Genomic DNA, 14,986 nt, shown 5'->3' with positions numbered 1-14,986 from the left:
CATTCCCACCCACAGTGAGTGACAGTTCCTTTTCCCTCACTTTCCACTGACTCTGGTTGCTTACTCTCTTTTTGATGTGTGGCAGGTTTAAGTCTTAAAAATGGAACTGTAAAACAAGTTGGTAGAAATTCTTTTTAACATAACTTTTATATTTGCTCCCTACAATTATGTAGGTTATCCTCAACATTTAATTTTACTGGTATTTTTTTTATTTTTATACTTAAAAAAATTCTAAATTAATCACTGTGAGATACACAGTTACAAAGTTGTTCATGATTTGGCTTCTTACTGGTACTTTTTAAAAACCAAAGAAAAATAAGGGTTTTCTGAGCAAAGAAATTAAAATTTCCCCTTCTCTGATACTACAGATGGTTCCTTTTATGGTACAACAATAATTTCACTTTCGGTTGTAATAAATTGATTTACATTGCTAATCACAAAAGATGTATAGATGTGATACAGAATGTGTAGATGTGGTCTGTCTTTAAGGAACTACGTTATATGTCTAATTTTCTTTTCTGTTCCAGAAAATCTCCTTAAGGGTGGAAGCCAATTTACAAGGATTAACCCTCTATGACACTGCCCCTTGTCCTGTTAATAATGAACGAACACTACTGCTTTCCAGAGATTTATGATGAAAGGATAAAATATTTCTCTGATGATTATGATTCTCAGGGATTGGGAAATGATCATGAAAGTTACTTATTTTGCTCTGAAATTTTCAACCACCCAACCAATCAAGACTGACATTGACTATGATGAGTGCTTGTAATTGAAAGATGTGAAGTGAACCACTAAAGAACTTGTTTAAGGGTGTCATCAAGAAGACCACATCAAAACATTAATGCCTTTACGTTTTTTTTTAACCCCAGGAAATAATACCAAAGGACTACAACAAAGGAGTTTTTTCCCACTTCCAGAAATGGACAGAGCAATCTGAAATACTCAGCCTTTCACATTTTATAAATCATTGTAAAGCATTTTTGTTTGGAGCACTTTAATGAGAGACATTTTCAAGGACCCTAAATAATCAGCCAGCTTTGCTCAGTAGTTTCTATAGAATGGATTTAGAAGTAATAGTTGATGTAATAGTTTTTAACCATATAATACATTTCTTATGTTTTTTTTTCCTGAAGTCTACTTACAGAGGTTAACAGACCTGAATTCACAGAAGCGCTTTCAGTTGCTTAAGCTTTGCACAGAAGAGTCTGAGAGTATTGGTTCAGCTTTTACCGTGAGGTCAGAGTCTATGCTAACTGGTCTGTCCACACATGCTTCTAGTAGTTTAATGAAGCTTAGTCTCTGGTATTAGAATTTAATAACTAATGAATGAGAGAGGTAGCTATAGGTAAATTTATTTGTTATATTTTATATAGAATATGGGTCAATATTTATGTTACACGGCTGATAATTTTATGAATAACAGCAGATATGATTTATATAAAATAAAAATTACCCCAAACGAGAGTCAAGAGCTTCTTAGATTTTCATTTACAGCTAATTATAATCACTTGTACAGAAAAGAAAAGTAGATTTAAGCAAGCAAATATTGCACCTTTGCAACATGATACGATTTTTTATAAGAACCACAATTCTGAAGGATAACGTCAACAATTCAAAAAAATCCAAAAAAAGAAAAATTTATCTGAAAGGTGCCTAGTGGCACACTGTTTTGCAAAGAAATATTTGAAGGCATTTAATAAAACTTAGCCTTCAGAAGAAATGGTTACATAACCAGAATAAAAGTTGGTGAGAGCACAAGTCTTGAATACTACCCTTTAAAAATGAAAGGGACTGGAGCGATAGCACAGCAAGTAGGGCGTTTGCTTTGCACACAACCAACATGGCCAACCGAAGTTTGATTCCTCCGCCTTTCTGGAGAGCTCGGCAAGCTACAAAAGTATCTCGCCCATACAGCAAAGCCTGGCAAGCTACCTGTGACATATTTGATATGCCAAACATAGTAACAAGTCTCACAATGTTACTGGGCCCACTTGAGCAAATCGATGAACAACAGGAGGAAAGTGACAGAAGAATGAAAGAGTTTTGGGACTAGAGAGATGGTACAGCAGGTAAGGCATGCCTTGCATGCAGCCGACCTGGGTTCAGTTTCCTCGGCATCCCCTATGGTCCTCAGTGCTTACCAGGAGTGATTTCTGAGAGCAGAACCAGGAGTAACCCCTGAGCACCTCCAGATGTGACCCCCCCCCAAAAAAAAAGCTTTGGGGGTTGGAGCGACATTAGGTATAGTGCATACTTTGCAAGTGGCTGACCCAGGTTTGATCCTCTGCACTACATATAGACCCCAGAGCCCTGCCAAAAGTGATCCCTGAACTTCACTGATCATGGCCAAGTGTGCCTAAAATCTGTAAATAAAGTAGGGTGAAAAGAAAATTCAAATCACACAAAAATCAAAACCATCCTGTTATTCGTCGATTGCCTCAAGCAGGCCCCAGTAACGTCTCCTTCGTCCTAGCCCTGAGATTTTTTTAAAAAGTGCCATATTCAAGGTTCTTTCAGAGTTAGAAGAATGAGACCCTTCATTGTTACTGGTATTTGGCATATTGGGTATGCCACGGGGAGTTTGCCAGACTCTGCCTTGTGGGCAGGTTACATTTGGTAGACTGCCAGTTTGTCAAAGTAGGAATGAGATGATAAGATGCCGCATTTGCGGCCGCGCACTTCTGGAAACAGGGTTTTATAGTTTCTGAGTCTTGGCCGTTGATGGGATTACATGGTGTCAGGGGGCCAGTTGGTGGGTGTGACCTCGCCTACTGGAATTTGGAGGATCTGGGTGGAGGATGCTCAGCCCCAATCCGAGTAGGCTTGGAGATCTCGGCCCCGGGACCTGCGTGGCTTTGGTCCTCTGCCGGTACCTTCATGTGTGCGGAGAGTGGTCTCAGCATGGTGGTGGCTGGTTCTGGAGGTCTTTGGCTGCCGGAGCCCTGGTCAGGGCGGGGAGGAAAACTCAACCCGCTCCCCTCCAAGGGGCCCTGGCGAGGACAGCCAGGCGCGGGGGCAGGAGACTCTGCGCTGTTCTCTTCCGGGAGCTGGGTTTTATAGTCTCTGAGTCTTGGCTGTTGATGGGATTACATGGCACCAGGGGGCCAGTTGGTGGGTGTGACCCCCGCCTACTGGAATTTGGAGGATCTGGGTGGAGGATGCTCAGCCCCAATCTGAGTAGGCTTGGAAAAGTAAATTAGCTAAGAAAATTACAATATGAATTCATAGGAAAAATATATTTTCTTTTTGTTTTGGTTTCATCTGTTTCCTTTTTATACATTGCTACATTTTCTAGCTTCTTTTCCACTTAAATGAAAGCATGAAACTGAAATTTCAGTGAAATGTAAATGGAGTAGATAGATTTATTATCTTTTGACTAATGTTTGAAAGCCATTCTTTTTTACCCAGTTTTTCCTAATGGGATATTCATAGAATGATATTAGAACCACATGATACAGGTGCCTGAACATGCCCACTTTTAATTGTAGAAAAATCAAACTGGAGCTCTAATACATAAGATCTCGAGTTTTGTCCAGCCAATTCTTAATGTAGTGTGTATTTCTAGTATGGTTGTAAATACACAATGAGTTTGTGAAAGACAGTTCCCCTCTTTTGCAGTGTCCTCTACAGGATATCTGCAAAACAATGTTCAGTCAATTCTGGCTTTTCAGTGCCTTTGTAAATTCATGATCTGTCTCTACCTGCCTTTTTTGGGGGGTGGGGGAGGTCACACCCGGCAATGCACAGGGGTTACTCCTGGCTCATGCACTCAGGAATTACTCCTGGCAGTGCTTGGGACCATATGGGATGCTGGGAATAGAACCCGGGTCAGCTGCGTGCAAGGCGAACACCTTACCCGCTGTGCTATCGCTCCAGTCCCGTTTTTTGTTTTGTTTTGTTTTGTTTTGTTTTAGGGCCATACTTGGTGGTGCTCAGGGATCACTCCTGTGGGACTGGGGAAATATCAAATGTAATACAAAGCAAGCACCCTACCTGCTGTCTATCTTTTTGGCCCTCTTGATTCTGTCTTGCCTCTTTTAGAGTAGCCCCAGTTCTGGTTTTTAAAAGACACACTATGACCTGAGAGCTAGTGTAGAGGTTTGTCTTCCTTGTAGCTGACCCCAGTTTGGTTCTGGCATGCAGATAGTCACTTAGCACGTCCAGGAGTGACCCCTGAGGCCTCTAAAATAAATGAATAAATGAAAAATAAAGACATACTAATTTTTACAAAGATGAGTCATTACACGTTACATTTTTAAAACAAAAATATTTCTGGAGATTATGATTCTTAACACTACGAGCATTTCTACTCTCCAAAAGACATGGTAATTTGGCAGAGTTCCAAGGGACAGTCTGGAAGAGCATGAAAATACAGATCTGGAATGTGGAAAAGAGAGAACTCCCCTCTTCTTTAGAAAATCAGTGGCTTAGCTGAAGAGGATGAAGGTTCCATTAGAATCACACCAAGTTCAGATACCAATGTCTGTTAAAAGTAATTCTGTGCACTTAAAATATTTGAAGTTGATGGCAGAGTAAAACTAAAGCAGCAACAAAATTCATCCCCACCTCACTACAGATGCCTTTCATCCTTAGAGGGTGCTAAATGTAGAGGGGTACCCTTTTTTACCGAGCAGTGGTCTTGCCACCCAACTTGTTTAGGGACAAGACAGCCCTGAACCAGTTTTTGAGAAAAGTTTTATTGCAAGATTAATCTGCAAAGGGGCTGAAGCGATAGCACAGTGGGTAGGGCATTTGCTTTGCATGGAGCCAACATGGCTGACCCGAGTTCAATTCCTCCGCCCCTCTCGGAGAGCCCGGAAAGCTACCGAGAGTATCTCACCCACACGGCAAAGCCTGGCAAGCTCCCCGTGACGTATTCAATATGCCAAACACAGTAACAACAAGTCTCACGATGGAGATGTTACTGGGCCCGCTTGAGCAAATCGATGAATAACGGGAGGACTGTGATCTGGAATCTGCAAAGAGTCAAGAGGCCAAAACTCAAATCCGGCTTCCCAGTTCAGCAGGGGACATTTTAAAATAGGGCCAGGATAGGAGGAATATGTTGGTTTGTTAAGGGTTTATTGGAGCAATCCTTAAGGGCATGTCTAACTGGAGTCAGCAGTTTAGGGTTTAGACTGCAGCCTTGCTTGGTTTCCTTTGTTGCTGAGTGTGGTTTGCTGAACCAGATTTCAGCTTCAGTTCTGTTTTTGTAAGGCTTTTTGGTTATGCCTAGAGGATAAAGGATAAAGTTCTGAGGAAAGATCCCGAGTGAAATTGATTAGTTTCTGTGATGCAATTCCTTTGAAAGGTTTGTTGTTCTTGCTACTGCTGTTCCAGTTGGGAACTGGTAGTTGAAGTTGTTACAAGAAGTCTAAAAACAGTACAACATCAGGACTTTTTTTAAAAAATTTTTATTAGTTCACTGTGAGGTACAGTAACAAAAATCTCATGTTCGAACTTTGATCATATGGTCATCAAAAACCCATCCCTTCACTGGTGCACGCTTTCCACCACCAAAATCCCCAGATTCCCCTCCACCCCTCCATTCCACACCTCTTCCTACCTGTATGGCAGAAAATTTGCAGAATATTCTTTCTCTACTTTAGTTACCTTCGATATTTCAAGACCAGTCCTACCACCCCTCATACCTGCCGAAAATGCAATGCTAGACAATGTGTTTTGTATTGCTTGTTATGGACATAATATAATGTCGCACAGCCACAAAAGTGGCTGCATACTCAAGGAATTCTAAGATTTTAATAATTGAGGTCTGAAGAAATTGCTGCAGCAAGTTGCTGGGGTCCAAGATTCATTTGTGGAGAAGGCCTTTTGCAAAGTCCAGGGACATATCTGCCGCAGATTGCTCAGGTCTGAGATTCATCTTTGTGTTTCTGAATCGTGGCCATGTGGGAGCTTAAGTAGACAGTGGGAAGATGTGACATCATCTTGGCATCCCATTGGGACGGTGGGGGAGAAAGACCCACTCCTCTCCTGTCCCATGAGACTTGGGATTTGCCATCACTACAAACTCCTCCCTGGTGCTTCTCCCTGGCTTCTAGAAAATGGCAACTGCTGGCGCGCTTAGAGGGCAGGCAGAGGGACAACACCCGTCCCCGTCTGGAGCAGCCCAGTGGAGAAGGCAGTTTGCAAAGTGCAGGGCCATCTCTGCCACAAGTTGCTCAGATCTGAGATTCATCTGTGTGTCTCAACATCAGGACTTTTAAAGAAAATAAATTTAAATCTCAATATATACCTATTTTATTGATTGGGGTACTGTGATTTTTTAGTTATTAATGATGGTGTCCCCGTACATAATTCCAACATCACACCCATTGTGGGTGTACCCATATGAGAACTTTGGGAGAGGGTGTACCTCTCCCAAAGTTCCCAATGTCCCTTTTACCTCCCCCTTCTCAGCCACAAACTCAGTTCTGTGGATCAGTTCTCTCATTGTGTTGACTTTGCTCTTGTTGCCACTTTTCTGTGTATCTTTTAAGGCCCATATGAGATCATTCTGTATTTACCCCTTCTGAAAAATGAAGCAATTTGCTATGACATTGGGGTTTTTTTGTTGTTGTTGTTTGTTTAATAAGTAGCTGATGTGGGGTGCGCTCTCTTTCCTGGAGATAACTTTTTATGTCTATTTTTTAAAATATAAAAATATCCAGCATAAAGTTGATAAGTATAAGCATGCAAAGGTTACAGAAAAAAATGATCTAAGAGAAAATAGCTGGTTGAAGCAGATTCTGATATTGCCCAGATGTTGCAATTCAAAGGTAGATAACTAATATGAAAATGCTGAGGAAAGTAGTAAAAAGAGTACAAAAGAGTAATGCAGAAATGTAGATATTCAACAAAGGCATGCAAACATTAAATAACAGAAATTCTAGAATTTTGGATCAAGGCATTTACAAAATCGGGCAAGTGAAAATATGTGAACAAAAAAGAGTTGAAGAAAGTGAAAATAACGGTCTTTGATTTTTTTTATTATTAAATTTATTTATTTATTTTGAATACCCATTCCTCCACCAGTAACCATTTCCCATCACCACAGATCCCAGTAACCCTCCCACCCCACCCCCCATTCCACCCTGCCTCTGTGGCAGGGCATTCCCTTTTGTTCTCTCTCTCCTATTGGGTGTTGTGGCCTGTATAAGAGTTAGGCCTGATTTTCAGGAAGAAACGTTGGATGATTTACTTTTCATTGACACTTTATATATAAGAAGATGTCGCGCGGCCGCGGAAGTGGCCGCGTGGTTAGGAGTAAGAGTCCTGGTTCCTGCATAAGCGAGCTATGTTTGTAGAGGCTCATGGTCACCAGGGTTCCCTCTGGAGGAGGCGGGATGCGGCACCTATTCCATCTGGGACTTCCCGGTGATCTCGGCTCTCTTCAGGACCCGGAGCATTCTCGGTAGCTGTGGAGGGCCCCCACGGCCTTTCTTCTCTGTGGCTGTGTGCTGTAAAGATGGCGCTGGGGGGCGGGTTGTGGGAGTGACTTCCGGAGTCAAAGTGAATTTTAAAAATTAAATTGATAATATGGCAAGTGTATGTTTAATAGTATTTTCACCGAAGTCATGTCCTTAGAACTTTAGAATGACTTTATTTGAAATAAGATGTGAGCAGGTAATTATTTAAAATGTGGTTATACTGGGTGAGAATAACCCTCAATTAAATGACTGGTGTCCATATAAAAAGGTCATGTAGTAACATAGGAAGGCCATGTGATGACTGAGGCAAAGATTGGAGCAGTGCAGCTGTAAGCCAGACTGCCAGCAAACAAAATCTAAGGAGAGACAAGAAAGGATTCTCCCCTTCAGCCTGTAGATGATCTTGGTTTTGCACTTCTTCCTTCCAGAAATGTGAGAGAACAAGTTTTTGTCATTAAAGTCACTCAATATATGACAATTTGTTTTGACAGCTTTGGAATTAAAGAAAACAAAAAAATCTAGTAGAAAGGTGGAAAGAAGCAATTTGAAAGGATATCACTACAAAGTCTATTGCCATTAAAGCTAAGAAGAGCATGTTATGAATACATCAAGGCCAGTAAATAAATACATAATTTCAAAACATCAAAAATTGTTTGACAAATAATTTTTGAAGCATATCAAAGTGGGACAAGAAGAAAAAATTATATAAAATCCTTCTAAATATGAAACTCCAAGATTTGGGTACTTCACTGGCAAATTCTTTCAAATATTTGTCAGAAAGAATGCTGAGTTTTGCATACCCTTTTCAGAAATACAGAAGAGAATTTTATAACTTATGAGATCAGAATAAACCCAGTAACAATACAAAGTAGGGTCTATTCATCTATGATAACCTAACAGCTAATATAGTAGTTAAAAATTTAATATCAAATCCTTCGTATGATCAGAGGAAAAGAGATAACTTTTCTTGATAATCTTTTAGCATTACAATAGAAGCCCAAGTCCATATATCAAAGCAAGAAAAAGTAGTTTTAAAAAATTAGAGAAATGATAGTATACTAACAAAAATCCGATGAAAATTTCAAAACTGCTAATTTTGGACATGAATTTAGCAAGGTCACAGCATAGAAAATCAACGAAAATTATAAATGAAGTTAACAATGGACACTAAAAGACAGTATGATGTTACCATCAGTAACACAATCATAGATTTAGAAACAAATTATTTCAGAAGAACAAATCTGATGGAGAGTGCAAAGCCCTTATGCTGAAAGTTAAAAAAGTGGCTGAGAATAATTTAAAAATGTCTAACAAGCAAACACTCTTCATGTGTTTCCTGGAAATCTGGATTTCCTGGGAAAGGTTTACCTTCTTTTTACACTTTTTGATGGGGTTATTATTTCTTTCTGTTGTTGGCCTTTGAATACTTTTGGTAACTTGAATTATCTGAAGTATAGTGTGAAAATATTTATTTTTCCCATTCATCTGGGTGTCTTTATTTTAGCCCAGGTTTCTTTTGCTATGAAAAAACTTTTTAAATTTGAAGTCATTTCATTTATTTACTTGTTTTTGGTAATTAAGTCAAATCATTGAAAACACCTCAGTAACCATATTCTGGAGAGTTCTTCCTTTGTTTTCCTCAATATATTTTCTGGATACCTGTCTAATGTCAATATCTTTAGTTCATTTTATTTATTTGTGTATGTCTGTGTGTATTTTGGGGACACACATAGCAGTGCCCAAGCCTTACTCTTGGCTCTGCACTCAGGGATAACTCCCTCCCATGGGCTCATGGAACCATATGGGATGCCGGAGATCAAATGCAAGTCAGCCACATGCGAGGGAAACACCTACCTCACTATCTCTCTGGACCCTCAAAATAATCATTTTAATCCATTTGAAGTTGACTTCTATGTATAGTGTGATATGAAATTCCAGTTTTGTGAGTTTCTTTTCTTGCATATTTAATCCAGTTTCCCCAGCACCATGTTGTGCCTGAATTTCATATCCCCAGTTTTGGAGAGACAAGTCTATACACAATAATGCAAAAGCAAAGGAACTTTATTGCTAGCTCAAGCTAGTGTCCAACTCTCATCCAACACAGTACGGTGTTGGGCCCAGGAACTTTTCAGATAGGTTCAGGTTGGCTAGTTACACATTGTTTGATTTCTGGGAAACAAACTATTTCGGTTCCAAGAAATGAACCTGAGACCTACTCAGATTTGAGGGAATGATTAAAAAATTCTCAAACAAGAGCTCAAGACTGTTTACTGCATCCAGAACAGTTCTGCAAGGAATACTGGATTTCCTCCTATAAAAAGCAAATACTTGACACAAAATGATTGATCACAACCTTCATAGAAAAATTCTAAGAACTTCCATAATATCAGTAAGTTCTCTATATAACAATAGACATAACAGTTTGTTTAAAAGGCAATGGCCCTATGAATCAGGAAACAAAATATTAACCTTCTGCTAAATACCAGAAGAACTAAACCTCTTCTCAATTGTTGCATCAGAAATAGTTGACAAAATTAATAGTAAAGTAAAGTAAAGTAAAATAAAGGCCCTCCCGTTGATCATCGATTTGCTCGAGCGGGCCCAGTAACGTCTCCATTGGAGACTTTGCTGTTACTGTGTCTGGCATATCGAATATGTCACAGGGAGCTTGCCAGGCTCTGCTGTGCGGGCGAGATACTCTCGGTAGTTTGCCGGGCTCTCCGAGAGGGGCGGAGGAACCAAACTCGGGTCGGCTATGTTGGCTGCGTGCAAGGCAAACGCCCTACCGCTGTGCAATCGCTCCAGACAAAATTAATAACATGATAAAATATTCAGTGAACTAATAATTGTGTGAAATAACCTTAAAAGAATAATATCTGTGTATGAAAAACATGCAGCAATTTATAAACTCAATGGTGAAAGAATAAATTATTTTACCTAAGTTTCAAAACTAATATATTCAAGGGTGAAAACTAATAGCTACAAAGGGAAGGGAAATGGGAGTATAATCACTTAATCACTTAACTTCCCGTTAGTCGTCGATTTGCTCGAGCGGGTGCCAGTAACGTCTCCATTTGTCCCTGTCGCGTGCTAGTGTAGCCCAATGGCATCTGTTCACTCCGGGAACATGAAGGGCCTCAAACCGATCGTTCATGATCTTGACGAAGAAGTGTGACCATCTGGTAGGTGGGCGGCCACGCGGTCTCTTGACATCCCGTGGAATCCAATCAGTAACAGCTCTAGTCCAACGGTCGTCTTTAAATCTCATTACGTGACCAGCCCATCTGATTTTCGACACCTTGGCAAATGAGACAGCGTCCCTGATCCTTGATCGTCGACGGATGTCAGAACTCCGGATTCGTTCTCATTTGAGTGAAACGAGATATTCCAAGCATAGCTCTTTCTATTCTTCTTTGGGAGACCTGAATGGCGTTCTCATCTTATTTGCGTAGGGCCCAGGTCTCTGAGGCATATGTTAATGCAGGAAGAACAGTGAAATCAAAGAGATGTGCCCGGAGCCGGAGGTTCTTCGTCCTCTTAGCTATTTCTTCGACGTTCTTGAAGGCGTTCCAAGCCACTCTCTTCCTCCTGCGCAGCTCAGGTGCCAGGTCATTTGTCATGTTGACTTCTCAACCTAGGTACACATAGCTGTTGCATTCGGAGATGGTCGTTCCATTGAGAGCGAATGGGGCATCAGGAACGAGGCTGTTTCTCATAAACATTGTCTTTGTAAGATTCAGCTGTAGTCCTACCTTTCCACACTCACGGTCAAAGTTGGCCAGCATTTGTGCCGCTTGGCTGATGTTTGGTGTTATTAAAACAATGTCATCAGCAAAGCGGAGGTGGTGTAGTTGCCGACCATCTATCTTCACTCCCATTCCTTCCCATTCCAGTCGTCACATGATGTTCTCGAGGGTGGCACTGAAGAGTTTCGGTGAAATGGTATCACCCTGCCGCACCCCTCTCTTGACATCAACGATCACTTTTTTGTAGAATGGTGAGATCCTGGTAGTGAATCCGCAATACAGCTCACCGAGGATCCTGATGTATTGGGCTTGAATGCCCTGATTGGCTAGGGCTTCAATGACCGCTTCCGTTTCAACAGAATCAAAGGCCTTCTTTAAATCAATGAACGTTAAGCAGAGCGGCATCTTGAACTCCCGAGAAACCTAAATGAGCTTGGTTACCGTGTGGATATGGTCGATGGTGCTGAATCCTTTGCGGAACCCTGCTTGCTCACATGATTGTCCTTCATCTAGTGTTCTGCCAATCCTATTCAGGATGACTCGAGTGAACAACTTGTAGATGACAGACAATAGGCAGATCGGGCGATAGTTGCCAATGTCATGGATGTCTCCCTTCTTGAACAGTAGTACGGTCCTGCTGGTTTTCCATTGGGACGGAACCTTGAGCTAATTCGCCAGCGTGGTTTGGCGCATGCCTCAGGCAACCGCAAGCTAACGTCCGAGCTTGCAAAGCAGTGCAGAGATGCGATCAAGGAAGACCTCAAAGAGAAAAGAGCAGAAGTACTGGTAGATGCGGCAGAAGCCGGGAAAAGTATTTGTAACGCCCGCCTGTCCTTCGCCAACTATAAGACCAAGATGACTGCCCTCCGACATCCTGATGGATCCATCACATCCTCCAGAACGGCAATGGGGAAGATTATCCATGACTTCTACTCAAATCTCTTCGATAGCCACATCCACCTGCACACATACCAAATTCCACAGGATGGATATGTCGTTCCCAACGTTCTCCCTTCTGAAATCCGACACGCCATTTTGTTGGTAAAGAAACAAACAGCACCCGGCCCAGACAAGGTCAGACCTGAACACCTGAAGAATCTGCCGTCAGTACTCATCAATACACTGGCTCGGCTCTTCACTCGCTACCTGTCTGAATGGGGGTATAACGTTTTTTAAATTTTGATTAGTGAAACACCATAAGAGACAGTTGTAGACTTACAAATTTTTGTTCCTGGGTTTCAATTATACAATGATCGAGTACCCATCCCTTCACCATTGCCCATTCTCACCAGCAACTATCCCAGTATCGCTCCCACACCCCATCCCACCCATCATACACCAACTCTGTCTCAGGGCATTCCCCTTTGTTCTCTCTCTCCTTTTGGGTGCTGTGGTTTGCAAAAGAAGCATTGAATGGCAATCATGTTCGGTCTACTTTCAGCATGCATCTCCCATCCTGGGAAGATCCTCCCAACACACTTTACTTGGTGCTCCCTTCTCTATCTGAGCTGCCTTTTCCCCTATCATGTGTGGCTGGCCTCCAAGTCATGGGGTGAAGCTCCTGGTACTTATCTAAGCTATTCTTGGGTGTTAGTCTCCTATTTTGTTACTTTATATTCCCCAGATGAATGCAATCATTCTATGTCTGTCCCTCTCTTTCTGACTCATTTCAGTTAGCATGATACTTTCCATGTAGTACCACTTGTATGTAAATTTCATTACTTCATCTTTTCTAACAGCTACATAGTACTCCATTGTGTAAATGTACCAAAGTTTCTTTAACCAGTCATCTGTTCTTGGGCACTCAGGTTTTTTTGTTCCATATTCTAGCTATTGTAAACAGTGTTGCAATGAACACACAAGTGCAGGCATCACTTCGACTATACTTTTTTGCCACTCTGGGATATATTCCCAGGAGTGGTATTGCTGGGTCAAATGGGAGCTCAATTTCTAATTTGTTGAGAATCGTCCATACTGTTTTCCAAAAGGGCTGAACCAGTCGGCATTCCCACCTGCAGTGAAGGAGAGTCCCTTTCTCGCCACATCCACGCCAACAACAGTTGCTTTTGCTCTTTTGGATGTGGGACAGTCTCTTGTGTGAGATATCTCATTGTTGTTTTGATCTGCATCTCCCTGATGATTAATGATGTAGAGAATTTTCTCATGTGCCTTTTTGCCATTCAGATTTCTTCTTTGAGAAAGTTTCTGTTCTTTTCGTCGCCCCATTTTTCGATGGGGTTGGATGTTTTCTATCTTGTGGAGTTCAACCAGTGCTTTGAATATCCTTGATATCAACCCCTTGTCAGATGTGTATTAGGTGAATATCCTTTCCCATTCTGTAGACTGTCTTTGTATTTTAGTCACTGTTTCTTTTGAGGTGCAGAATCTTCTTAGTTTAAGATAGTCCCATTTGTCTACCTCTGTTTTCACTTGCTTGGCCAGTGGCGTGACATCTTTAAAGATACCTTTAGCTTCAATGTCATGGAGGGTTTTGCCAACCTTGTCTTCAATATACCTTATGGATTCTGGTCTGTTGTTGAGGTGTTTAATCCATTTTGATCTTACTTTTGTACATGGTGTTAGGTAGAGATCTGAGCCCATTATTTTGCATGTAGCTGTCCAGTTTTGCCAGCACCATTTGTTAAAGAGGCTTTCCTTGCTCCACTTCACATTTCTTGCTCCTTTGTACAGGATTAGGTGATCATATGTTTGGGGGGAAATGTCAGTATATTCAACCCTGTTCCTTTGGTCTGCAGCTCTGCCTTTGTTCCAGTATCATGTTGTTTTAATTATTACTGCTTTGTAGTAGAGTTTGAAGTTAGGGAGGCTGATTACTCCTATTTTCTTTTTCCCAAGAATTGCTTTACGTATTCGTGGGGGCTTATTGTTCCATATGAATTTCAGGAGTGTTTGCTCCATTTCTTTGAAGAATGTCATGGGTATCGTTATACGGATCGCATTGAATTTGTACAATGCTTTGGGGACTACCGCCATTTTGACTATGTTAATTCTCCCAATCCATGAGCAGGGGATATCTTTCAATTTTCTCGTGTCCTCTTTTATTTCCTAAAGTAGCATTTTGTAGTTTTCTTTGTACAGGTCATTTTCTTCCTTACTTAAGGTGATTCCTAGGTACTTGATTTTCTGGGGCACAATTGTGAATGGGATTGTTATTTTCATGTCACTTGCTTCTCATTATTTGCATATAGGAAAGCCATGAACTTTTGGGTATTAATTTTATAGCCTGCAACTTTACTATATAAGTCTATTGTTCCTAGGAGTTTCTTATAGAGGTTTTAGGGTTCTCTAAGTATAGTATCATATCATCTGTGAATAGTGAGAGCTTGATTTCTTCCTTTCCTACCTGAATGACCTTAATATCTTTTTCTTGCCTAACCGCTATTGCAAGTACTTCCAGTACTATATTGTATAGCATTGGAGAGAGTGGGCATCCTTGTCTCATCCTTCATCTTAAGGGAAATGCTCTCAGTTTTTCCTCATTGAGGATGATGCTTGCCATAGGCTTGTGGTAGATGGCTTTAACTATATTGGGGAAAGTCCCCTCTATACCCATTTTGGCGAGGTTTTTTGTAATAAACAGGTGCTGGATCTTGTCAAATACTTTCTCTGCAGCTATTGATATGATAGAATGGTTTTTATCTTTTGTTGATATGATGAAGTATTGATTGTTGATTGATTTCCGAATGTTAAACCATCCTTGCATTCCTGGGATGAGTCCCTCTTGGTCATGGTGTATGATCTTTTTGATGAGTTGTTGAATTCTATTTGCCAGTATTTTGTTGAGAA

General features: G+C 41.0%; 1 protein-coding gene across 2 annotated transcripts in view; it reads left to right on the top strand.

The window, feature by feature from the left end:
• Positions 1-1,467, top strand: part of DRAM2 (DNA damage regulated autophagy modulator 2) — a 46,219-nt gene extending 44,752 nt beyond the window's left edge. For both annotated transcript variants that reach the window (XM_056122828.1, XM_056122829.1), the window contains exon 9: positions 528-1,467. In XM_056122828.1, coding sequence (XP_055978803.1) covers positions 528-635 — 108 coding nt within the window. In that variant the 3' untranslated portion in view covers positions 636-1,467. The remainder of the gene's footprint in view (positions 1-527) is intronic.
• The last annotated feature ends 13,519 nt before the right edge of the window (positions 1,468-14,986 follow it).

Source organism: Sorex fumeus, unplaced genomic scaffold, assembly GCF_029834395.1.
Source record: "Sorex fumeus unplaced genomic scaffold, SorFum_2.1 ptg000047l, whole genome shotgun sequence".
Taxonomy (NCBI): Eukaryota; Metazoa; Chordata; class Mammalia; order Eulipotyphla; family Soricidae; genus Sorex; species Sorex fumeus.
This window is presented reverse-complemented; position numbering and strand designations above follow the sequence as displayed.